Raw genomic sequence first — 27,012 nt, 5'->3', positions numbered from 1 at the left:
GTGAGATGTTTTAAATTACTTGGTGGTGAGATGTTTTAAATTACTTGGTGGTGAGATGTTTTAAATTACTTGGTGGTGAGGTGTTTTGAAATACTTGGTGGTGAGATGTTTTAAATTACTTGGTGATGAGGTGTTTTAAATTACTTGGTGGTGAGATGTTTTGAATTACTTGGTGGTGAGTTGTTTTAAATTACTTGGTGGTGAGATGTTTTAAATTACTTGGTGGTGAGGTGTTTTGAATTACGTGGTGGTGAGGTGTTTTGAATTACTTGGTGGTGAGATGTTTTGAATTACTTGGTGATGAGGTGTTTTGAATTACTTGGTGGTGAGATGTTTTGAATTACTTGGTGATGAGGTGTTTTGAATTACTTGGTGGTTAGGTGTTTTGAATTACTTGGTGGTGAGATGTTTTGAATTACTTGGTGATGAGATGTTTTGAATTACTTGGTGATGAGGTGTTTTGAATTACTTGGTGGTGAGATGTTTTGAATTACTTGGTGATGAGGTGTTTTGAATTACTTGGTGGTGAGGTGTTTTGAATTATGTGGTGGTGAGGTGTTTTAAATTACTTGGTGGTGAGATGTTTTAAATTACTTGGTGGTGAGGTGTTTTGAATTACGTGGTGGTGAGGTGTTTTGAATTACGTGGTGGTGAGATGTTTTAAATTACTTGGTGATGAGGTGTTTTGAATTACTTGGTGGTGAGATGTTTTGAATTACTTGGTGATGAGATGTTTTGAATTACTTGGTGATGAGGTGTTTTGAATTACTTGGTGATGAGGTGTTTTGAATTACTTGTTGGTGAGATGTTTTGAATTACTTGGTGATGAGATGTTTTGAATTACTTGGTGATGAGGTGTTTTGAATTACTTGGTGGTGAGATGTTTTGAATTACTTGGTGGTGAGATGTTTTGAATTACTTGGTGATGAGATGTTTTGAATTACTTGGTGATGAGGTGTTTTGAATTACTTGGTGGTGAGATGTTTTGAATTACTTGGTGGTGAGATGTTTTGAATTACTTGGTGATGAGGTGTTTTGAATTACTTGGTGGTGAGGTGTTTTGAATTATGTGGTGGTGAGGTGTTTTAAATTACTTGGTGGTGAGATGTTTTAAATTACTTGGTGGTGAGGTGTTTTGAATTACTTGGTGGTGAGGTGTTTTGAATTACTTGGTGGTGAGGTGTTTTGAATTACTTGGTGATGAGGTGTTTTGAATTACTTGGTGGTGAGATGCTTTGAATTACTTGGTGATGAGGTGTTTTGAATTACTTGGTGGTGAGGTGTTTTGAATTACGTGGTGGTGAGGTGTTTTAAATTACTTGGTGGTGAGATGTTTTAAATTACTTGGTGGTGAGGTGTTTTGAATTACGTGGTGGTGAGGTGTTTTGAATTACGTGGTGGTGAGATGTTTTAAATTACTTGGTGGTGAGGTGTTTTAAATTACTTGGTGGTGAGATGTTTTAAATTACTTGGTGGTGAGGTGTTTTGAATTATGTGGTGGTGAGGTGTTTTTATTACGTGTTTTATGGCTGAGGTGTTTTTAATTTCGTGGTGGTGAGGTGTTTTTATTACGTGTTTGATGGCTGTGAGGTGTTTTTAATTTCGTGGTGGTGAGGTGTTTTTAATTTTGTGGTGGTGAGGTGTTTTTATTACGTATTTTATGGCTGTGAGGTGTTTTTATTACGTGTTTTATGGCTGTGAGGTGTTTTTATTACGTGTTTTATGGCTGTGAGGTGTTTTTATTACGTGTTTTATGGCTGTGAGGTGTTTTTAATTTTATGGTGGTGAGGTGTTTTGATTACGTGTTTTATGGCTGTGAGGTGTTTTTAATTTTATGGTGGTGAGGTGTTTTTATTACGTGTTTTATGGCTGTGAGGTGTTTTTATTACGTGTTTTATGGCTGTGAGGTGTTTTTCATTTTGTGGTGGTGTGTTTTTATTATGTGTTTTATGGCTGAGGTGTTTTTAATTTCGTGGTGGTGAGGTGTTTTTATTATGTGTTTTATGGCTGTGAGGTGTTTTTAATTTCGTGGTGGTGTGTTTTTATTACGTGTTTTATGCCTGTGAGGTGTTTTTAATTTTGTGGTGGTGTGTTTTTATTATGTGTTTTATGGCTGTGGTGTTTTTAATTTCGTGGTGGTGTTTTTATTACGTGTTTTATGGCTGTGAGGTGTTTTTAATTTTGTGGTGGTGTGTTTTTATTACGTGTTTTATGGCTGTGAGGTGTTTTTAATTTTGTGGTGGTGAGGTGTTTTTAATTTTGTGGTGGTGAGGTGTTTTTATTGCGTGTTTGATGGCTGAGGTGTTTTTAATTTTGTAGTGCTGAGGTGTTTTTATTACGTGTTTGATGGCTGTGAGGTGTTTTTAATTTCGTGGTGGTGAGGTGTTTTTATTACGTGTTTGATGGCTGTGAGGTGTTTTTAATTTCGTGGTGGTGAGGTGTTTTTAATTTTGTGGTGGTGAGGTGTTTTTATTACGTGTTTGATGGCTGTGAGGTGTTTTTAATTTCGTGGTGGTGAGGTGTTTTTAATTTTGTGGTGGTGAGGTGTTTTTATTGCGTGTTTGATGGCTGCGTGGTGTTTTTATTGCGTGTTTGATGGCTGAGGTGTTTTAAATTACTTGGTGGTGAGGTGTTTTGAATTACGTGGTGGTGAGGTGTTTTGAATTACTTGGTGGTGAGATGTTTTAAATTACTTGGTGGTGAGGTGTTTTAAATTACTTGGTGGTGAGATGTTTTAAATTACTTGGTGGTGAGATGTTTTAAATTACTTGGTGGTGAGATGTTTTAAATTACTTGGTGGTGAGATGTTTTAAATTACTTGGTGGTGAGGTGTTTTGAAATACTTGGTGGTGAGATGTTTTAAATTACTTGGTGATGAGGTGTTTTAAATTACTTGGTGGTGAGATGTTTTGAATTACTTGGTGGTGAGGTGTTTTAAATTACTTGGTGGTGAGATGTTTTAAATTACTTGGTGGTGAGGTGTTTTGAATTACGTGGTGGTGAGGTGTTTTGAATTACTTGGTGATGAGGTGTTTTGAATTACTTGGTGGTGAGATGTTTTGAATTACTTGGTGATGAGGTGTTTTGAATTACTTGGTGGTGAGGTGTTTTGAATTACTTGGTGGTGAGATGTTTTGAATTACTTGGTGATGAGATGTTTTGAATTACTTGGTGGTGAGATGTTTTAAATTACTTGGTGGTGAGGTGTTTTGAATTATGTGGTGGTGAGGTGTTTTAAATTACTTGGTGGTGAGATGTTTTAAATTACTTGGTGGTGAGGTGTTTTGAATTATGTGGTGGTGAGGTGTTTTAAATTACTTGGTGGTGAGATGTTTTAAATTACTTGGTGGTGAGGTGTTTTGAATTACGTGGTGGTGAGGTGTTTTGAATTACGTGGTGGTGCGGTGTTTTGAATTACTTGGTGGTGAGGTGTTTTGAATTACGTGGTGGTGAGGTGTTTTGAATTACGTGGTGGTGCGGTGTTTTGAATTACTTGGTGGTGAGGTGTTTTGAATTACGTGGTGGTGCGGTGTTTTGAATTACTTGGTGGTGAGGTGTTTTGAATTACTTGGTGGTGAGGTGTTTTGAATTACGTGGTGGTGAGGTGTTTTGAATTACTTGGTGGTGAGGTGTTTTGAATTACGTGGTGGTGAGGTGTAATCGTCCCAAACTTCCAGTCTGCACCTACCCCTCCCCTATGTATGTGCTGAGGGGTTCTTTCTTGAAAAAAAAACATTCAACCTAAATCTTCAACCTAAATTGCCTATAAAAATGTCATATCACAAACACAACAAATACATTTGTGCAAAATAATTGTTTGTATTATGATTGGTGTAAATCATGACAACACAGCAACTCAGGTGCAGTCATTATCCTCAGCTAAAATAAGCCCGTACCTCAGTAACGACGCTTGGTGAGGCGAGAGTAGCGAGCCGAGCCAAGCTAGTATATATCTATCTATCTGTGCAGCGTCTGTCCTGTCCTGTCCTGTCCTGTGTTGTCTTGTGTTGTCACTGAACTACTTTCTCAAACTCTTGTGAAATCGTACCAAACTTCTGGTATGCACATATCTCTCCCGTCGGTATGTCGGTAGGGTATTTTTTTTGAAAAATGTTCGAATTTATTTTATTTTTGGGGGAATTTTTTTTTCAACTTCAATTGTTTATATAATGTGATATCACGTATATTACAAATACATTTGTGCAAAATAATTGTTTGTATTATGATTGGTTTAAACCATGACAAAACGGCAACTCGGCTACAGTCATTTATTTCTCTATATATCGACACATCTGGGCAGTGTCTGTGTTCTCACTTAACGACTCCCTCAAACTTTTGTTTCCGTGGTTGTGAAGTGTTTTGAATCACGTGGTGGTGAGGTATTTTGAATTATGTGGTGGTGAGGTGTTTTGAATTATGTGGTGGTGAGGTGTTTTAAATTACTTGGTGGTGAGGTGTTTTAAATTACATGGTGGTGAGGTGTTTTAAATTACTTGGTGGTGAGGTGTTTTAAATTACTTGGTGGTGAGGTGTTTTGAATTACTTAGTGGTGAGGTGTTTTGAATTACTTGGTGGTGAGGTCTTTTAAATTACTTGGTGGTGAGGTGTTTTAAATTACTTGGTGGTGAGGTGTTTCAAATTACTTGGTGGTGAGGTGTTTCAAATTACTTGGTGGTGAGGTGTTTTGAATTACTTAGTGGTGAAGTGTTTTGAATTACTTGGTGGTGAGGTGTTTTAAATTACTTGGTGGTGAGGTGTTTTGAATTACTTAGTGGTGAAGTGTTTTGAATTACTTGGTGGTGAGGTGTTTTAAATTACTTAGTGGTGAAGTGTTTTGAATTACTTGGTGGTGAGGTGTTTTAAATTACTTGGTGGTCAGGTGTTTTGAATTACTTGGTGGTGAGGTGTTTTGAATTACTTGGTGGTGAGGTGTTTTAAATTACTTGGTGGTGAGGTGTTTTGAATTACTTAGTGGTGAGGTGTTTTAAATTACTTGGTGGTGAGGTGTTTTAAATTACTTATTGGTGAGGTGTTTTGAATTACTTGGTGGTGAGGTGTTTTAAATTACTTAGTGGTGAGGTGTTTTGAATTACTTGGGGGTGAGGTGTTTTAAATTACTTAGTGGTGAGGTGTTTTAAATTACTTGGTGGTGAGGTGTTTTAAATTACTTGGTGGTGAGGTGTTTTAAATTACTTGATGGTGAGGTGTTTTGAATTACTTGGTGGTGAGGTGTTTTTATTACGTGTTTGATGGCTGTGAGGTGTTTTTAATTTCGTGGTGGTGAGGTGTTTTTATTACGTGTTTGATGGCTGTGAGGTGTTTTTAATTTCGTGGTGGTGAGGTGTTTTTAATTTTGTGGTGGTGAGGTGTTTTTATTACGTGTTTGATGGCTGTGAGGTGTTTTTAATTTCGTGGTGGTGAGGTGTTTTTAATTTTGTGGTGGTGAGGTGTTTTTATTGCGTGTTTGATGGCTGCGTGGTGTTTTTATTGCGTGTTTGATGGCTGAGGTGTTTTAAATTACTTGGTGGTGAGGTGTTTTGAATTACGTGGTGGTGAGGTGTTTTGAATTACTTGGTGGTGAGATGTTTTAAATTACTTGGTGGTGAGGTGTTTTAAATTACTTGGTGGTGAGATGTTTTAAATTACTTGGTGGTGAGATGTTTTAAATTACTTGGTGGTGAGATGTTTTAAATTACTTGGTGGTGAGATGTTTTAAATTACTTGGTGGTGAGGTGTTTTGAAATACTTGGTGGTGAGATGTTTTAAATTACTTGGTGATGAGGTGTTTTAAATTACTTGGTGGTGAGATGTTTTGAATTACTTGGTGGTGAGGTGTTTTAAATTACTTGGTGGTGAGATGTTTTAAATTACTTGGTGGTGAGGTGTTTTGAATTACGTGGTGGTGAGGTGTTTTGAATTACTTGGTGGTGAGATGTTTTGAATTACTTGGTGATGAGGTGTTTTGAATTACTTGGTGGTGAGATGTTTTGAATTACTTGGTGATGAGGTGTTTTGAATTACTTGGTGGTTAGGTGTTTTGAATTACTTGGTGGTGAGATGTTTTGAATTACTTGGTGATGAGATGTTTTGAATTACTTGGTGATGAGGTGTTTTGAATTACTTGGTGGTGAGATGTTTTGAATTACTTGGTGATGAGGTGTTTTGAATTACTTGGTGGTGAGGTGTTTTGAATTATGTGGTGGTGAGGTGTTTTAAATTACTTGGTGGTGAGATGTTTTAAATTACTTGGTGGTGAGGTGTTTTGAATTACGTGGTGGTGAGGTGTTTTGAATTACGTGGTGGTGAGATGTTTTAAATTACTTGGTGATGAGGTGTTTTGAATTACTTGGTGGTGAGATGTTTTGAATTACTTGGTGATGAGATGTTTTGAATTACTTGGTGATGAGGTGTTTTGAATTACTTGGTGATGAGGTGTTTTGAATTACTTGTTGGTGAGATGTTTTGAATTACTTGGTGATGAGATGTTTTGAATTACTTGGTGATGAGGTGTTTTGAATTACTTGGTGGTGAGATGTTTTGAATTACTTGGTGGTGAGATGTTTTGAATTACTTGGTGATGAGATGTTTTGAATTACTTGGTGATGAGGTGTTTTGAATTACTTGGTGGTGAGATGTTTTGAATTACTTGGTGGTGAGATGTTTTGAATTACTTGGTGATGAGGTGTTTTGAATTACTTGGTGGTGAGGTGTTTTGAATTATGTGGTGGTGAGGTGTTTTAAATTACTTGGTGGTGAGATGTTTTAAATTACTTGGTGGTGAGGTGTTTTGAATTACTTGGTGGTGAGGTGTTTTGAATTACTTGGTGGTGAGGTGTTTTGAATTACTTGGTGATGAGGTGTTTTGAATTACTTGGTGGTGAGATGCTTTGAATTACTTGGTGATGAGGTGTTTTGAATTACTTGGTGGTGAGGTGTTTTGAATTACGTGGTGGTGAGGTGTTTTAAATTACTTGGTGGTGAGATGTTTTAAATTACTTGGTGGTGAGGTGTTTTGAATTACGTGGTGGTGAGGTGTTTTGAATTACGTGGTGGTGAGATGTTTTAAATTACTTGGTGGTGAGGTGTTTTAAATTACTTGGTGGTGAGATGTTTTAAATTACTTGGTGGTGAGGTGTTTTGAATTATGTGGTGGTGAGGTGTTTTTATTACGTGTTTTATGGCTGAGGTGTTTTTAATTTCGTGGTGGTGAGGTGTTTTTATTACGTGTTTGATGGCTGTGAGGTGTTTTTAATTTCGTGGTGGTGAGGTGTTTTTAATTTTGTGGTGGTGAGGTGTTTTTATTACGTATTTTATGGCTGTGAGGTGTTTTTATTACGTGTTTTATGGCTGTGAGGTGTTTTTATTACGTGTTTTATGGCTGTGAGGTGTTTTTATTACGTGTTTTATGGCTGTGAGGTGTTTTTAATTTTATGGTGGTGAGGTGTTTTGATTACGTGTTTTATGGCTGTGAGGTGTTTTTAATTTTATGGTGGTGAGGTGTTTTTATTACGTGTTTTATGGCTGTGAGGTGTTTTTATTACGTGTTTTATGGCTGTGAGGTGTTTTTCATTTTGTGGTGGTGTGTTTTTATTACGTGTTTTATGGCTGAGGTGTTTTTAATTTCGTGGTGGTGAGGTGTTTTTATTATGTGTTTTATGGCTGTGAGGTGTTTTTAATTTCGTGGTGGTGTGTTTTTATTACGTGTTTTATGCCTGTGAGGTGTTTTTAATTTTGTGGTGGTGTGTTTTTATTATGTGTTTTATGGCTGTGGTGTTTTTAATTTCGTGGTGGTGTTTTTATTACGTGTTTTATGGCTGTGAGGTGTTTTTAATTTTGTGGTGGTGTGTTTTTATTACGTGTTTTATGGCTGTGAGGTGTTTTTAATTTTGTGGTGGTGAGGTGTTTTTAATTTTGTGGTGGTGAGGTGTTTTTATTGCGTGTTTGATGGCTGAGGTGTTTTTAATTTTGTAGTGCTGAGGTGTTTTTATTACGTGTTTGATGGCTGTGAGGTGTTTTTAATTTCGTGGTGGTGAGGTGTTTTTATTACGTGTTTGATGGCTGTGAGGTGTTTTTAATTTCGTGGTGGTGAGGTGTTTTTAATTTTGTGGTGGTGAGGTGTTTTTATTACGTGTTTGATGGCTGTGAGGTGTTTTTAATTTCGTGGTGGTGAGGTGTTTTTAATTTTGTGGTGGTGAGGTGTTTTTATTGCGTGTTTGATGGCTGCGTGGTGTTTTTATTGCGTGTTTGATGGCTGAGGTGTTTTAAATTACTTGGTGGTGAGGTGTTTTGAATTACGTGGTGGTGAGGTGTTTTGAATTACTTGGTGGTGAGATGTTTTAAATTACTTGGTGGTGAGGTGTTTTAAATTACTTGGTGGTGAGATGTTTTAAATTACTTGGTGGTGAGATGTTTTAAATTACTTGGTGGTGAGATGTTTTAAATTACTTGGTGGTGAGATGTTTTAAATTACTTGGTGGTGAGGTGTTTTGAAATACTTGGTGGTGAGATGTTTTAAATTACTTGGTGATGAGGTGTTTTAAATTACTTGGTGGTGAGATGTTTTGAATTACTTGGTGGTGAGGTGTTTTAAATTACTTGGTGGTGAGATGTTTTAAATTACTTGGTGGTGAGGTGTTTTGAATTACGTGGTGGTGAGGTGTTTTGAATTACTTGGTGATGAGGTGTTTTGAATTACTTGGTGGTGAGATGTTTTGAATTACTTGGTGATGAGGTGTTTTGAATTACTTGGTGGTGAGGTGTTTTGAATTACTTGGTGGTGAGATGTTTTGAATTACTTGGTGATGAGATGTTTTGAATTACTTGGTGATGAGGTGTTTTGAATTACTTGGTGGTGAGATGTTTTGAATTACTTGGTGATGAGGTGTTTTGAATTACTTGGTGGTGAGGTGTTTTGAATTATGTGGTGGTGAGGTGTTTTAAATTACTTGGTGGTGAGATGTTTTAAATTACTTGGTGGTGAGGTGTTTTGAATTACGTGGTGGTGAGGTGTTTTGAATTACGTGGTGGTGAGATGTTTTAAATTACTTGGTGATGAGGTGTTTTGAATTACTTGGTGGTGAGATGTTTTGAATTACTTGGTGATGAGATGTTTTGAATTACTTGGTGATGAGGTGTTTTGAATTACTTGGTGATGAGGTGTTTTGAATTACTTGTTGGTGAGATGTTTTGAATTACTTGGTGATGAGATGTTTTGAATTACTTGGTGGTGAGATGTTTTAAATTACTTGGTGGTGAGGTGTTTTGAATTATGTGGTGGTGAGGTGTTTTAAATTACTTGGTGGTGAGATGTTTTAAATTACTTGGTGGTGAGGTGTTTTGAATTACGTGGTGGTGAGGTGTTTTGAATTACGTGGTGGTGCGGTGTTTTGAATTACTTGGTGGTGAGGTGTTTTGAATTACGTGGTGGTGAGGTGTTTTGAATTACGTGGTGGTGCGGTGTTTTGAATTACTTGGTGGTGAGGTGTTTTGAATTACGTGGTGGTGCGGTGTTTTGAATTACTTGGTGGTGAGGTGTTTTGAATTACTTGGTGGTGAGGTGTTTTGAATTACGTGGTGGTGAGGTGTTTTGAATTACTTGGTGGTGAGGTGTTTTGAATTACGTGGTGGTGAGGTGTAATCGTCCCAAACTTCCAGTCTGCACCTACCCCTCCCCTATGTATGTGCTGAGGGGTTCTTTCTTGAAAAAAAAACATTCAACCTAAATCTTCAACCTAAATTGCCTATAAAAATGTCATATCACAAACACAACAAATACATTTGTGCAAAATAATTGTTTGTATTATGATTGGTGTAAATCATGACAACACAGCAACTCAGGTGCAGTCATTATCCTCAGCTAAAATAAGCCCGTACCTCAGTAACGACGCTTGGTGAGGCGAGAGTAGCGAGCCGAGCCAAGCTAGTATATATCTATCTATCTGTGCAGCGTCTGTCCTGTCCTGTCCTGTCCTGTGTTGTCTTGTGTTGTCACTGAACTACTTTCTCAAACTCTTGTGAAATCGTACCAAACTTCTGGTATGCACATATCTCTCCCGTCGGTATGTCGGTAGGGTATTTTTTTTGAAAAATGTTCGAATTTATTTTATTTTTGGGGGAATTTTTTTTTCAACTTCAATTGTTTATATAATGTGATATCACGTATATTACAAATACATTTGTGCAAAATAATTGTTTGTATTATGATTGGTTTAAACCATGACAAAACGGCAACTCGGCTACAGTCATTTATTTCTCTATATATCGACACATCTGGGCAGTGTCTGTGTTCTCACTTAACGACTCCCTCAAACTTTTGTTTCCGTGGTTGTGAAGTGTTTTGAATCACGTGGTGGTGAGGTATTTTGAATTATGTGGTGGTGAGGTGTTTTGAATTATGTGGTGGTGAGGTGTTTTAAATTACTTGGTGGTGAGGTGTTTTAAATTACATGGTGGTGAGGTGTTTTAAATTACTTGGTGGTGAGGTGTTTTAAATTACTTGGTGGTGAGGTGTTTTGAATTACTTAGTGGTGAGGTGTTTTGAATTACTTGGTGGTGAGGTCTTTTAAATTACTTGGTGGTGAGGTGTTTTAAATTACTTGGTGGTGAGGTGTTTCAAATTACTTGGTGGTGAGGTGTTTCAAATTACTTGGTGGTGAGGTGTTTTGAATTACTTAGTGGTGAAGTGTTTTGAATTACTTGGTGGTGAGGTGTTTTAAATTACTTGGTGGTGAGGTGTTTTGAATTACTTAGTGGTGAAGTGTTTTGAATTACTTGGTGGTGAGGTGTTTTAAATTACTTAGTGGTGAAGTGTTTTGAATTACTTGGTGGTGAGGTGTTTTAAATTACTTGGTGGTCAGGTGTTTTGAATTACTTGGTGGTGAGGTGTTTTGAATTACTTGGTGGTGAGGTGTTTTAAATTACTTGGTGGTGAGGTGTTTTGAATTACTTAGTGGTGAGGTGTTTTAAATTACTTGGTGGTGAGGTGTTTTAAATTACTTATTGGTGAGGTGTTTTGAATTACTTGGTGGTGAGGTGTTTTAAATTACTTAGTGGTGAGGTGTTTTGAATTACTTGGGGGTGAGGTGTTTTAAATTACTTAGTGGTGAGGTGTTTTAAATTACTTGGTGGTGAGGTGTTTTAAATTACTTGGTGGTGAGGTGTTTTAAATTACTTGATGGTGAGGTGTTTTGAATTACTTGGTGGTGAGGTGTTTTTATTACGTGTTTGATGGCTGTGAGGTGTTTTTAATTTCGTGGTGGTGAGGTGTTTTTATTACGTGTTTGATGGCTGTGAGGTGTTTTTAATTTCGTGGTGGTGAGGTGTTTTTAATTTTGTGGTGGTGAGGTGTTTTTATTACGTGTTTGATGGCTGTGAGGTGTTTTTAATTTCGTGGTGGTGAGGTGTTTTTAATTTTGTGGTGGTGAGGTGTTTTTATTGCGTGTTTGATGGCTGCGTGGTGTTTTTATTGCGTGTTTGATGGCTGAGGTGTTTTAAATTACTTGGTGGTGAGGTGTTTTGAATTACGTGGTGGTGAGGTGTTTTGAATTACTTGGTGGTGAGATGTTTTAAATTACTTGGTGGTGAGGTGTTTTAAATTACTTGGTGGTGAGATGTTTTAAATTACTTGGTGGTGAGATGTTTTAAATTACTTGGTGGTGAGATGTTTTAAATTACTTGGTGGTGAGATGTTTTAAATTACTTGGTGGTGAGGTGTTTTGAAATACTTGGTGGTGAGATGTTTTAAATTACTTGGTGATGAGGTGTTTTAAATTACTTGGTGGTGAGATGTTTTGAATTACTTGGTGGTGAGGTGTTTTAAATTACTTGGTGGTGAGATGTTTTAAATTACTTGGTGGTGAGGTGTTTTGAATTACGTGGTGGTGAGGTGTTTTGAATTACTTGGTGGTGAGATGTTTTGAATTACTTGGTGATGAGGTGTTTTGAATTACTTGGTGGTGAGATGTTTTGAATTACTTGGTGATGAGGTGTTTTGAATTACTTGGTGGTGAGGTGTTTTGAATTACTTGGTGGTGAGATGTTTTGAATTACTTGGTGATGAGATGTTTTGAATTACTTGGTGATGAGGTGTTTTGAATTACTTGGTGGTGAGATGTTTTGAATTACTTGGTGATGAGGTGTTTTGAATTACTTGGTGGTGAGGTGTTTTGAATTATGTGGTGGTGAGGTGTTTTAAATTACTTGGTGGTGAGATGTTTTAAATTACTTGGTGGTGAGGTGTTTTGAATTACGTGGTGGTGAGGTGTTTTGAATTACGTGGTGGTGAGATGTTTTAAATTACTTGGTGATGAGGTGTTTTGAATTACTTGGTGGTGAGATGTTTTGAATTACTTGGTGATGAGATGTTTTGAATTACTTGGTGATGAGGTGTTTTGAATTACTTGGTGATGAGGTGTTTTGAATTACTTGTTGGTGAGATGTTTTGAATTACTTGGTGATGAGATGTTTTGAATTACTTGGTGATGAGGTGTTTTGAATTACTTGGTGGTGAGATGTTTTGAATTACTTGGTGGTGAGATGTTTTGAATTACTTGGTGATGAGATGTTTTGAATTACTTGGTGATGAGGTGTTTTGAATTACTTGGTGGTGAGATGTTTTGAATTACTTGGTGGTGAGATGTTTTGAATTACTTGGTGATGAGGTGTTTTGAATTACTTGGTGGTGAGGTGTTTTGAATTATGTGGTGGTGAGGTGTTTTAAATTACTTGGTGGTGAGATGTTTTAAATTACTTGGTGGTGAGGTGTTTTGAATTACTTGGTGGTGAGGTGTTTTGAATTACTTGGTGGTGAGGTGTTTTGAATTACTTGGTGATGAGGTGTTTTGAATTACTTGGTGGTGAGATGCTTTGAATTACTTGGTGATGAGGTGTTTTGAATTACTTGGTGGTGAGGTGTTTTGAATTACGTGGTGGTGAGGTGTTTTAAATTACTTGGTGGTGAGATGTTTTAAATTACTTGGTGGTGAGGTGTTTTGAATTACGTGGTGGTGAGGTGTTTTGAATTACGTGGTGGTGAGATGTTTTAAATTACTTGGTGGTGAGGTGTTTTAAATTACTTGGTGGTGAGATGTTTTAAATTACTTGGTGGTGAGGTGTTTTGAATTATGTGGTGGTGAGGTGTTTTAAATTACTTGGTGGTGAGATGTTTTAAATTACTTGGTGGTGAGGTGTTTTGAATTACGTGGTGGTGAGGTGTTTTGAATTACGTGGTGGTGAGGTGTTTTGAATTACGTGGTGGTGAGGTGTTTTGAATTACGTGGTGGTGAGGTGTTTTGAATTACGTGGTGGTGCGGTGTTTTGAATTACTTGGTGGTGAGGTGTTTTGAATTACGTGGTGGTGCGGTGTTTTGAATTACTTGGTGGTGAGGTGTTTTGAATTACGTGGTGGTGCGGTGTTTTGAATTACTTGGTGGTGAGGTGTTTTGAATTACGTGGTGGTGAGGTGTTTTGAATTACGTGGTGGTGAGGTGTTTTGAATTACTTGGTGGTGAGGTGTTTTGAATTACGTGGTGGTGAGGTGTTTTGAATTACGTGGTGGTGCGGTGTTTTGAATTACTTGGTGGTGAGGTGTTTTGAATTACGTGGTGGTGCGGTGTTTTGAATTACTTGGTGGTGAGGTGTTTTGAATTACTTGGTGGTGAGGTGTTTTGAATTACGTGGTGGTGAGGTGTTTTGAATTACTTGGTGGTGAGGTGTTTTGAATTACGTGGTGGTGAGGTGTAATCGTCCCAAACTTCCAGTCTGCACCTACCCCTCCCCTATGTATGTGCTGAGGGGTTCTTTCTTGAAAAAAAAACATTCAACCTAAATCTTCAACCTAAATTACCTATAAAAATGTCATATCACAAACACAACAAATACATTTGTGCAAAATAATTGTTTGTATTATGATTGGTGTAAATCATGACAACACAGCAACTCAGGTGCAGTCATTATCCTCAGCTAAAATAAGCCCGTACCTCAGTAACGACGCTTGGTGAGGCGAGAGTAGCGAGCCGAGCCAAGCTAGTATATATCTATCTATCTGTGCAGCGTCTGTCCTGTCCTGTCCTGTCCTGTGTTGTCTTGTGTTGTCACTGAACTACTTTCTCAAACTCTTGTGAAATCGTACCAAACTTCTGGTATGCACATATCTCTCCCGTCGGTATGTCGGTAGGGTATTTTTTTTGAAAAATGTTCGAATTTATTTTATTTTTGGGGGAATTTTTTTTTCAACTTCAATTGTTTATATAATGTGATATCACGTATGTTACAAATACATTTGTGCAAAATAATTGTTTGTATTATGATTGGTTTAAACCATGACAAAACGGCAACTCGGCTACAGTCATTTATTTCTCTATATATCGACACATCTGGGCAGTGTCTGTGTTCTCACTTAACGACTCCCTCAAACTTTTGTTTCCGTGGTTGTGAAGTGTTTTGAATCACGTGGTGGTGAGGTATTTTGAATTATGTGGTGGTGAGGTGTTTTGAATTATGTGGTGGTGAGGTGTTTTTAATTTCGTGACTGTGTGGTGTTTTTATTATGTGTTTTATGGCTTTGAGGTGTTTTTAATTTCGTGGTGGTGAGGTGTTTTGAATTACATGTTTTATGGCTGTGAGGTGTTTTTATGACGTGTTTTATGGCTGTGAGGTGTTTTAAATTACTTAGTGGTGAGGTGTTTTGAATTACTTGATGGTGAGGTGTTTTAAATTACTTGGTGGTGAGGTGTTTTGAATTACTTAGTGGTGAGGTGTTTTGAATTACTTGGTGGTGAGGTGTTTTAAATTACTTGGTGGTGAGGTGTTTTGAATTACTTAGTGGTGAGGTGTTTTGAATTACTTGGTGGTGAGGTGTTTTAAATTACATGGTGGTGAGGTGTTTTAAATTACTTGGTGGTGAGGTGTTTTAAATTACATGGTGGTGAGGTGTTTTGAATTACTTAGTGGTGAGGTGTTTTGAATTACTTGGTGGTGAGGTCTTTTAAATTACTTGGTGGTGAGGTGTTTTAAATTACTTGGTGGTGAGGTGTTTCAAATTACTTGGTGGTGAGGTGTTTCAAATTACTTGGTGGTGAGGTGTTTTGAATTACTTAGTGGTGAAGTGTTTTGAATTACTTGGTGGTGAGGTGTTTTAAATTACTTGGTGGTGAGGTGTTTTGAATTACTTAGTGGTGAAGTGTTTTGAATTACTTGGTGGTGAGGTGTTTTAAATTACTTAGTGGTGAAGTGTTTTGAATTACTTGGTGGTGAGGTGTTTTAAATTACTTGGTGGTCAGGTGTTTTGAATTACTTGGTGGTGAGGTGTTTTGAATTACTTGGTGGTGAGGTGTTTTAAATTACTTGATGGTGAGGTGTTTTAAATTACTTGGTGGTGAGGTGTTTTGAATTACTTAGTGGTGAGGTGTTTTAAATTACTTGGTGGTGAGGTGTTTTAAATTACTTATTGGTGAGGTGTTTTGAATTACTTGGTGGTGAGGTGTTTTAAATTACTTAGTGGTGAGGTGTTTTGAATTACTTGGGGGTGAGGTGTTTTAAATTACTTAGTGGTGAGGTGTTTTAAATTACTTGGTGGTGAGGTGTTTTAAATTACTTGGTGGTGAGGTGTTTTAAATTACTTGATGGTGAGGTGTTTTGAATTACTTGGTGGTGAGGTGTTTTAAATTACTTAGTGGTGAGGTATTTTGAATTACTTGGTGGTGAGGTGTTTTGAATTACTTGGTGGTGAGGTGTTTTAAATTACTTAGTGGTGAGGTGTTTTGAATTACTTGGTGGTGAGGTGTTTTGAATTACGTGGTGGTGAGGTGTTTTGAATTACGTGGTGGTGTGGTGTTTTTAATTACTTGGTGGTGAGGTGTTTTGAATTACGTGGTGGTGAGGTGTTTTGAATTATGTGGTGGTGTGGTGTTTTGAATTACTTGGTGGTGAGGTGTTTTGAATTACGTGGTGGTGAGGTGTATTCGTCCCAAACTTCCAGTCTGCACCTACCCCTCCCCTATGTATGTGCTGAGGGGTTCTTTCTTGAAAAAAAAAAACATTCAACCGAAATCTTCGACCTAAATTGCTTATAAAAATGTAATATCACAAACACAACAAATACATTTGTGCAAAGTAATTGTTTGTATTAATGATTGGTGTAAATCATGACAACACTGCAACTCAGGTACAGTCATTATTCTCAGCTAAAATAAGTCCGTTCCTCAGTAACGACGGAGTTGGCCTACGCTGATCTCAAAAATAGTTGGTGGTTGAATTGAGTTAGCCGATATGTAAATCCTACTTGCTGATGACTTTGCTTGCTGATGTAATTGCTGATGACTCCACTCTCTGCCGCTCCATTCCACATCCCTCAGATCGGCAGTCTGCAGCCTCCTCACTCTCTGCAGACCTGGACAAAATCACAGACTGGGCAAACAAGTGGAACATGTCTTTCAATCCTGATAAATCTCACACTCTTACGATGTCTCTCCGAAAAGACCGACTGGACAACCCTCCCATCTACTTTCTGAATAATCCTCTCCAAAAAGTTCTGTCACTCAAGCTTTTGGGTCTCACTATCTGCCATGATCTTTCCTGGGAAAACCACATTTCAAATCTGGCCTCCAAAGCCAGTCGCCGACTGGGCATCCTTCATCGTGCGAAGTCCTTCCTTGGCACACCTGAGCTCCTCACCACATACAAGGCTTTAATCCACAGCTCAATGGAGTACTGCTCTCCCCTCTGGGCTGGTGCTCCTGCCTCACACCTAGCTCGTCTTCACGCTGTTGAAACCAAAGCGTTCAGAATCATTGGAATCTCCCGCGATGAAGCTAACTCCAAGGGCCTTTCACTCACTCACCGCAGGCACGTTGGTGGTCTTTCCGTCTTCTACCGACTCCTCTCTGGCCTTGCCCCCCCCCCCCCCCCAGCTCTCTCTGGTCTCTGTCCCCCAAATATTCCTACAGGTCGCACAAGATCTGCCTGCAACCCTCTTATGGTTAAACTGCCAAAATCAAGACTCTCTGCTCACTTTCACTCCTTCATTCCTCTTTTCTCCCGCCTCTGGAACAAACTCCCTCACTCTCTTCAATCCCACTCCACCCTCCAGGTCTTTAAAACAGCTGTTCACCACCATCTCTTATCTTCCCCCATCCAAACCTTTGATCTTTTCTACCCCCGCTAATTTCACCCCAAATACACTTTTTTGAAATACCAACTTCTGTTCTGGAAGTCCTTGGTGTCGTTGTGTTTTATACCTCCCCCCCCCCCCCCTTCCCACGCCTCCTCCCACCAAGCCCTCTCCCTTCCACACTTCTCCCTGCTCTCAAATGTTGTGTTTGTGTGCTTCCCCTTCTCTCCCCATCTTGTCTTCTACTCCCTCTTTTTATATATTTTGTTTGTCTGTTAGATTTGTTTGTGAAATAAATGTTAGCTCTTTCACGAGCCTCGATTCAGTATACAACAAAAAAAAAAAAAAAATCTCAATATCCTAGTCCAAGAAAACTCATGGAAACATGAACCAAAAGCAATCATTGAAAACAAGGAAGTAATACTCATGTATGACGTGATGATCCCATCGAGTGTGAGCAGAGAAACGAAAGCGACCAGATGCAGAACTGAGGTAGAAAAACACAGCATTGCTCATCGAGTTGTCAGGTCCCAGCGATTTTGGCCGAAAAACAACACAGAAATCATGAAAATGACCAAATATCAAGCCCTCCAAAATGAAGTGAAAAGATCCTGGAATCTGAAGAGAGCCAACATTGTATCAGTGATTTTAAATATTGGAGCAACGGGAACGATAAAGGAAAATCTCAGATAGAAAAAAAGAAACCATCCCTGGGAATATTAATACAAACCAACTGTAGTTGTCAGTTGTCCGAGGATCGGTGATAATTCTCTAAAGAGCCCTCCGAGCAAATTTTGAGATGAAGAAAAACGTCTCAGCTTGGTCCAGGAATCGTGAACCCCTCTCCCTCCCCGAAATGGAGGTGGATACTTCGAGATCTGGGAGGACTCCGTTCCATCTTCTGAAATCCGCATATGAAGATAACAACCAACACACACAAAATCAAGCTGATATTATCTGATTAACTATGGTGGACATGCTTCAAAATGATACAACGACATCATCAAGTTGTCCTTCATGCTTTTTGAGTACCTCTTTCATATAACAATCCACACCAAGCTTTGGCCTAATTCTTAATGAAGTGTTACTTTTGGGGATGAAACTGATGTGCGTTCTTCTTCATAATATACACTTTGTTTGCATTACTTTACTATAAGTTATAAAGTGTTCCTTTCCACCTATGTTTTGTTTTTTTCTCAATCCCAATACAGCTGATGGTACACCTGTTCGCGAGACCCCAATCCTGGATGATTTTGATTTTGAGAATGGACTTGGGATGGGCACCGGTTCACGTGCAGTGCTTCGGGGTGGTGGTGGAGATGAAGACTATGGCAGCCAAGTAACTCGGACTTTAGAAAGTCTTGGTCGCACAGAGCACGATGGCAGCGCCCGGTCAGACATCAGCCCAGGTGGGGGACACATGTGGGGGTTTCCAGGTGAGACCTGACCCCTTTCATCATCCTAACTCTTGAGTACATTGGCCATTTATTCTTTAAAAACCACTGAATCAGCCTCACTCCTATACAATCAACACTCTAACGTTCCTTTTTAATGACGTCACAAAGCTTTTCTTACCTTGTTTGTTTTGGAGAGGCCTGCAATGTTTCCTTCTTAAAAGGCTAAAGTACCATCCAAGGGGAACATGTTGTGGAACTACTTGTGTTATGTTGTGTTGTGGAACTTTTCTTTGTGATACTAACATGATGTCACAGCCTGGAATGGGACAGGTCGACCTATTCTTTTCTACCTGATGCTCAAAATGTGCTAAACCACCCATCTTCTGACATTTATATTTTCTGTGAGCCTTGACTCGTTGCAATCTTTCTTCGTGACTTTTATGACTTTGAACATTTTTTCTCATTTACCTGGATGGCATATGAGGGCAATCTTCAAGGTGACGTGCATATCTGTCTCAAACAAATGATAGTTTAATTGCGGCAGAGGTTGAATACAATTTTCCTTTTTTTTATCTCTCTCACTTTCTCCCTCTGTCTCCTCTTATTTTCTATCTCCATCTCACCATTCTGAGAGGTTCACCAGGATGAGGAAGGGTACCGAGCTGATTATTACACAAAAGTGCATTCTTGAGCGTGAATTTAAAAGTGAATTATTTTTGATGTTACACCTGTGACACGAACGTTGCTCTGAGAATATACAGATTGTGGACAAAAAAAGAAAGAAACTGCTGTAAAGTCACGAATAGAGCGTTGGGCCAATACGGCCAGTGTGATTCTGGAATTCTTCAGGAGGGATGTGGCACCATTCTTCCACGAGAAAGTCAATCAACTCACACCTGTTTCATGGAGGTGGAAAATGCTGTCTCAGGCGTCATTCCAAAATATCCAATGAATGCTCAATTGGGTACAGATCTGGTAACTGAGAAGGCCATGGCATATGGATAACATCATTGTCATGCTCATCAAACCATTGGGCGACCACATGTGCTCGAAGGAAAGGGCGTGTTGGGGGGGGGGGGGGGGGGGGGGGAGGAGCCTCCTCTTGCAGCCAAACTTTCCATAATTATGGGTATCAAGGCCTGTGCAGCATTTTTATACATGATCCTAATGATGATGGGATGTTATTTGCTTAATTAACACATGGGCCACAAATTTGTGAAAGCTGTTGCTTAGTGTCCCTCATTCACACAGGTGTTGCCACTTTTTTGTCCACTACCTGTAGGGTCATAGGTCCATAGGATATACAATGCCCTCCATAAGTATTGGAACAGTGAAACCAAATTTGTTATAACTAGTACATCCCATTCCCTACGGGGGTGACAGGAAGGGCCATTCCTCTCTGGTATATATAGATTACAGTAACTGTATGGTCGAGCCTCAAGAACATGGGGGGATTTCTGTGGGGAGCATTGGGTTCAGTTACCAAGTTTCTTGTGGAGCGCTCACCAAGTGGTTTCATCATCCGAGCAAACACTCCATTCAAAACGGTTGATAAGGAATGGCTGGCCTGGTAAGCACTAGCTAGCTGCTTGGTAAATGAACACACCCTGGGTTTCCACCCTTTCAGTTTAGTGTTAAACAGCATTCGTGACTGTTTCAAAAGGTAATCATATGTGTTTGTGGTTTATAATATTTTTACTTCTGTTAGTGGGTGCTCCCACCAAAATGGCACCATAACATGTTTATACTCGTTAACACGGCGTTTGTTCAAGGAGGGAAAACACCTTGGGGAGACGGAATATTATTAGTATTAATATGGTTTTGTAATAACAAATATTATGCTCTTATCATTAGCAATGTTATTAGAAGCGGCCTTGGAAAAACCCCCACGTTAGCTGCAGAAAGGGTCATGGTGTTAACCCTTGTGGGGTATATAGATTACAGTAGATCTTCATTCAGTTCCGTAAGTAAAACTTGCCTCACAGATGTTGAGATTCCTTCAAATTTCTTTCAGTTTAGTGTTAAACAGCATTAGCGACTGTTTAAAAAGGTAATCATATGTGTTTGTTGTTTATAATATTTTTACTTCTGGTTGGGGCTGGTTTTACTCCCATGAAACACCATGACAAGCTATTTATACACGTTAACATGGCGTTTGTTCAATGGGAAAACACCCCTTGAGAAGGGTAAGATATTATTAGTATTAATTTTCTTTTGTAATAACATTAATAATGTTTTTATTATTAGAAGCGTCATTAGAAAAACGCTATGATAAAGCTATATTTACACGGATATACACCTCAACACTAGCCTGGTGTTGGCTTAGTGGTTATGGTGCCGGCTTGGGATCCGAGGATCCTGGGTTTGAATCCCGGGCGATCACTGAATTAACGCCAGGGGGGTTGACTCAGCCTGTCAACTTTCCGAGGTCGGCAAATTGAGTACCAGTTCAATGGTAATTCCCTGTGTGTCACAAGAGGCGACTAACAGGGTTGACAGCGGGAAGGGCATCCGGCCATAAAACATTGCTTCAAAAAGGGGACCACGGTGCCCGAAAAAGGCCAACCCCTGCTCTGCGGGGGAAAATGGCCTCTAAAGTTGGTTCTATACACCTTGTTAATAAAAGTTCTATATACCTCAACACACATCCCCATTTGCGGGGAAATCCCCCTTGGGGAGGGTGCAAATGAATTTGTTACAACCTTCATTGTGTGACCTTTAGTCCCCCTGTCAAGTTTGGTTGAGATTGAATAAGGTATGACCAAATATACACAAATAATTAAGTTAAGCACCCCCCCCGTTTTTTTACAACCTCGCACATTACAAGTTTGTTGTCGTCAAAACAGTGTAATATACCCATGATATTGCTATATTTTCTGGAGAAGTGATATTATGGTCACATAAAAACATAACAATCATGCCGTTTTCAATATTTTATTCTGAATAATTTAAGGTGAAATTTTTTGGGAATTTTAGGCATATTTTCACCTCAATTTAAGTATGGAGCTATAGGTCCATCACGGACAGTGTGGATGACGTTTATGTTTTCTAACGTACAGTCATTGTTCTGAGAAGACCTCTAGCGATCTTTGCGTCAATAACGTGTGTAGGACCCACGTGATCGGATCACTGACTCAACCAATCACTTTATTTCACTTTGATCACTCAATTTAATCAATGGATAATTGCTAATGTCATACCAATCATTATTTGATCTCACATACCTTAGAATATATGCCAATGTATACATATACACAAAGAATATATATTAGGGGGTGCTTACCTTAATTCGTTGTGTAGGGGTGCTTAACTTAATTCTTTGTGTATATATCATGGTCAAAAATTGTCAGACGGGCAGACACCAAATTGCGTATTTTAGTACGATTGCTGTACACTCAATAAATCTGGATTTGAGATCAAAAGATGAATACGAGGCAAAAGTACAGAAGATCAGCTTTTATTTCTTGGTATTGCTATGTATATATGTTTTACCGTTGTCTAAAAATAGCACTTTTATGTTCAGTTTCTCCCACTCTCCCCCCCCCCCCCAACCCCACCCCATTTTAGGTAAGTATACAAGTATTAAAACACATTAACTTAAAGCAAATTAAAGTAGTATAATAGTTAGTATTTAGTTACATATCCCTTACATGCAATAACTGCATCGAGCCTGTGACCCAATGACATCACCAAACTCGTGGTATTTTCCTTTAAGATGCTTTGCCAAGTCTTTACTGCAGCCATTTTCAGTTGTTGTTTATTTTGGGAGTTTCTGACTTAAGTCTCCTCTTCATCAAGTGAAATTCATGCTCTGTTGGATTTAAATCAGGAGATTGACTTGGCCAGTCGAGAACATTCCAATTTTCCCCTGATGAACTCCTTGGTTGCGTTGGCAGTGTGTTTTGGGTCATTGTCTTGCTGCATGGTGAAGCGCCACACAATGAGTTCGGAGACATTTTCTTATACATTGGCAGACGAAACGTTTCTGTATACCTCCGAATTCATTCTGCAGCTGCAATCATTAGTTACATCATTATTAACGATGAGTGAGCCAGTTCCAGAGGCAGACATGCAGGCCCAAGCCATGACACTACCTCCGCCATGCCTCACACATGAGGTCGTATGCTTTGGATTATGTGCAGTTACTTCCTTTCTCCACACTTCCGCCTTTCCATCGCTTTGGTAATAATTCATCTTTGTCTCATCTGTCCATAAAACTTTGTTCCAGAACTTTACTAGCTCACCTCTTTACTTCTTGGCAAATTTTAATCTGGCCTTTCTATTTTTGGTGCCAATGAGAGGTTCGCATCTTGTGGTGTAGCCTTTGTAATTCTGCTGTCAAAGTCTTATGTGAATGGTAGATTGTGATACTTTCATCCATGCACTCTGGAGGTTGTTGGTGATGTCACTGACAGTTGTTTTAGGGTTTCTCTTCACAGCTCTGATGATTTTTCTGTTATCAGCTGCAGTTGTTTTCCTTGGTGACCTGGCTATTGTCTATGATAAGTACAAAAGTGGTTTATTTATTTTTCAAGATATCCCAAATTGTTCTATTTGTTGTGCCCAATTTTTGTGCTTTGGTTCTAATTGAATTATTCTGTCCTTTCAGCTTCCAAATTGGTTGATTTTCTGTCATAGACGGTTCTCTGGTCTTCATGTTGATTTTTGCCTTCTGACTCCAAAGGGAGACTCCCACGGCCAAAACAAAGGCTAAAAACAAAACGAGACATTCACAGCTCTTTTATGTGTGAACAATCAATGCAAAAAGAAACACCTCAGTAACAAGAAACACCTGTCAGTCATCTGCTCCAACACTTATGCTTACCTAAAACAGGGAGAATGAACATATTAAGTGCTATTATTCCACAATAGTAAAACATATATATATATATATATATACATATAAATACCAATAAATAAAAGCTGACCTTCCGTACTCCAGCTGCATAATCATATTTTGATCTCAAATCCAAATTTTGTGATTATATAGTAATAATAACAAATTTGACTTTACTGCTCCAATACTTATGGAGGGCACTGTAGGGGACAAGACACTTCCACTTCTTCATTCATCTCCATGTCCAAGTTATCTTTCATTGCAACACTGAAAATACGAGGAAGCTGTTCTTCATCAGGCGTGATCTCAAACTCTCTTTCTACAAAACTCTTATCTTGCAGCTTCCCAAACAAAATGCACACAGATTACCAAAACAAGTGAGAAAGACAAAAATAATAAAATGCTTCCTGACTGACGGACTCTAATTTTGACAAAATCGTACAGCAAACAGACTTGTTATATTGACGTAAGTGAATCATCAAGCAGCTGTTATTATTTTGCCTTTTAATTTATCTTGCTTGAAATACCTTTGTTATTACATACAGTACTCGTAGGAGTACCCGGCGTTGCCCGGTGCTGTTCTCACCTTGTTGGCATTTTCAAGAAATTACATTTTGGTTTTTTTCCTACCCATGTCGAAAATCCCATGGAAAACCAATAGGACAAATCCCATAAAAAAATTCCATCGGAAATTAGATCAGTAGGATCTACAGCTTTCAATAATGAAGTGAAATACTGGACCAGTCAAAATACCTATAAAAAACCAGTTGATCAATTGGCAGACCAGTGGGAGACCAATAAAATACCAATACATACATACAGGATTGAAAGTAACCAATCAACAGATGTGGGAAAATTACATGCCAAGACTGGGAATTGAACTCAGGTCCTCTGGTGGATGGTACAGGTGTTCAACCATCTGAGCTACCTGCTTCCTGGATGGGAAGCAACTTACATTCACATTTACAACAAAGACTCTGCAGGGAAACCCTGTTATAAAGAACATGGCTCCAACTCGATTCAATATGGAACTGCGTGTTTTGTGTTTGTTTATAACAAAATATAATTAAAGTTTTATAGTTGGTCTATGGGTTTTCAGACCAGTTAACTCCAATGGTTTCTACAGGACTAGTTGAACTTAAAGATTCCTATTGGTTTTCAGACCAGTTACATATAATGTTTCACTGGTTTTAATCGAATCTGGTTCGGTTTATACTGGAAACTCTATTGGTTCCTGTAGAAAACCAATACAAACCGTGATTTCCACCAGAGACCCATATAAATGTCCTACTGGTCTCTGTTGGTTTCTATGGGATTTTTGAACTGGGTATTTTTGTGGGGGTCTAAAACACCTCCCTTCTCGCACAAATTAATGGGGTCAAGAATCATTTAATATTACCTTTCACATAGCTATAAAGGGTTAGGCACTATAGACCGATTTTTTTTAAATCCCCCCAAAAAATCCAACTTTATTTTGAAAACCTTTTTTGCCTAAAACACTTCCTGGCACTCACTGATGAACCTCTAAAAGTTTGACAAAGATCCGTTCAGCCATATTCGAAAAAATGGTGACACAGGCACATACAGACAGGTAGACAGACAGACAACAAACATCTCTCATAGTATAGATCTGATATTGAAACAAAGTTAAATACTGAGAAAAGAACATGATTGATAAAAGTGATATGTTGAGTGTTTTTGTGAGTACTGTCCAGTTACAGTGGACATTGCTCATGTTCAACTTTCATGTATTTCAATGAAGGGTTTGGAGGACCTTTTGTGTCATAACAGGAAGCATTTAAATTATATTATTTGTGGAATGTGCACATTGTTGAACCCCAATGGACTTTCGATTCAAAACCTAATAATGAAATGTCCCACCAGTTAATCTAGGTGCTGTGTTTGTTTAATTTAAATAAGGGAAAGGGGAGGACATTTATATGGTCAGACAGATGAGTGCGGGCCGCCTTACAAAAGCTTTCTGTTTCCTGTTATTTGCAAAAAGCTTTTAATGAAAAATGAAAACCTGATCAAAAGTAAAGGGTAGGGCTGGTTGCGGTGAGGAATGGTTGGGGCCAATCGGCCACAGATAATCCAACAATGAGGAAGCAATATAAGAAAAGATACATTGCCTTTATGGCGATATAATTAAAACAGAATATCCTTATTCCAGAAAGCGAGGGAAGCAGATAAGCCTTTCTTATAAAACATAATGACAGAAAGACAAGATAAGAAAAAGAGCTGTTGCACAACTAACTCTTGGTAGCTCGGAGAGAGGAAACGAATGGCAGAAGGGGATTGTGTATAAAGAGAATGGATGTTTGAGAGTTTCTCGGTCAAATTGATCCACCAACGGACGATGTTGTTGCCGCTCCCATTTCAACCACCACCACCATGCGCACTTATTTTGCTTTGGAAGTCAAAAGCAAATCATTTGTATATCTCTGTCTGTGAGTGTGTGTGACCATATTTCTGTCACCATTGAAATGTTGTTTTCTTTTTCATTTACTCTTGAACTTCTTGCCTCATTCCCTGAATGCTTGGCATGGCCATCTGTCTCATAGATCAACCAGATTGTCACGCCCTCGTTTTTTTCAGTTCCTTCAATCACGAAATTGCTATGGGAGTACGATTGGGAAGGTTCAAATGCAATGTTACTTGTGTTGGGGTCACTAAGGGAGATTGAATGAAAGTGAACCGATTGTGTAACAATGCTGCATGAAGGTATTGATATAAGGAGTGAGGGCAAGGATGCCACACTCACTACCATTCCCCTTGCTTTCCCTGGACTTGTAGGGAGGGATGAAACCGTCGAGTCTCTTGTGCTTAAGTTTAAAGAGAGCTTCCGAGGAAGCTCTCCATTGGAGATGAACCGATTGCAGCAAACGCCGACTCCCAGCATCTCGTCAGGTCGGCACAAACGGCATCGGCACAGCCGCAGTCGAGGTGGGAAAGCCAGCTTTTGGCACTGCACCCTCAATTCACTACCCAAAGGATTAATTTAGGCAACATCTCACATTATTGATGGAAGCACTGTACGCCATATATCCTCCAGTGCACACAATGCTCACACCCACACACTGCTCATGCAATTTTGCAGCCAACAGCACTCACTTCGTAACCAGAAACTCTAGATCTTTACCTGACATTCAAATTTCAATATTACACATTTTATAATCATGTCCTCAAAATTGTGCAGCTGATAACCTGCACCAACCACACTACACCTGATAATTTTAACAAACCATCCAAAATAACATTGTTGTTAAAATATTAAAACTTTTTTTCCCTTTTTAAAATACCTGATCAATGCTTGTGGAAGAGCTCGGTAAGACACAGAGCAGCTGAGGAACCAACATAACAAAGGGACCAGCAAGTGAAATGGGAAACACCAATAGCAGGGCAAAGGGAGAAGGTAGACAGATGGACAACCGATGCAGATGCAGCTAACAATGAGGGGTAGGAGAGACCGCAAGGGGTGGACAACATGGACACATAAACAACATTTTGGGAAAGTTGGGGGTGGTTTAACAGATGTAGAAAAGATCATGATTTTAGATTGGCGACGATGTGAGATGATGGTGAACGGTTGTATTGAAGACCTGGAGGGAAGAATGAGATTGAAGAGTGTGTGGAAGGTCTTTCCAAAAATGGGATAAAGCAGAATAAAT

General features: G+C 38.8%; 1 protein-coding gene across 1 annotated transcript in view; it reads left to right on the top strand.

Moving 5' to 3' along the window:
- LOC137439145 (astrotactin-2) overlaps window positions 1–27,012 on the top strand; it is a 1,262,948-nt gene that overhangs the window by 258,417 nt on the left and 977,519 nt on the right. The window contains exons 4-5 of the mRNA XM_068134866.2: window positions 18,319–18,543; window positions 26,138–26,287. Of these exons, the coding sequence (XP_067990967.2) occupies window positions 18,319–18,543; window positions 26,138–26,287 (375 nt within the window). The remainder of the gene's footprint in view (window positions 1–18,318; window positions 18,544–26,137; window positions 26,288–27,012) is intronic.

The sequence above is a fragment of the Myxine glutinosa genome, chromosome 13 (assembly GCF_964187855.1).
Source record: "Myxine glutinosa chromosome 13, kmMyxGlut1.1, whole genome shotgun sequence".
NCBI classification, from domain to species: Eukaryota; Metazoa; Chordata; class Myxini; order Myxiniformes; family Myxinidae; genus Myxine; species Myxine glutinosa.
The sequence above is the reverse complement of the archived record's forward strand: the minus strand, read 5'-3'. Positions and strand labels throughout refer to the sequence as shown.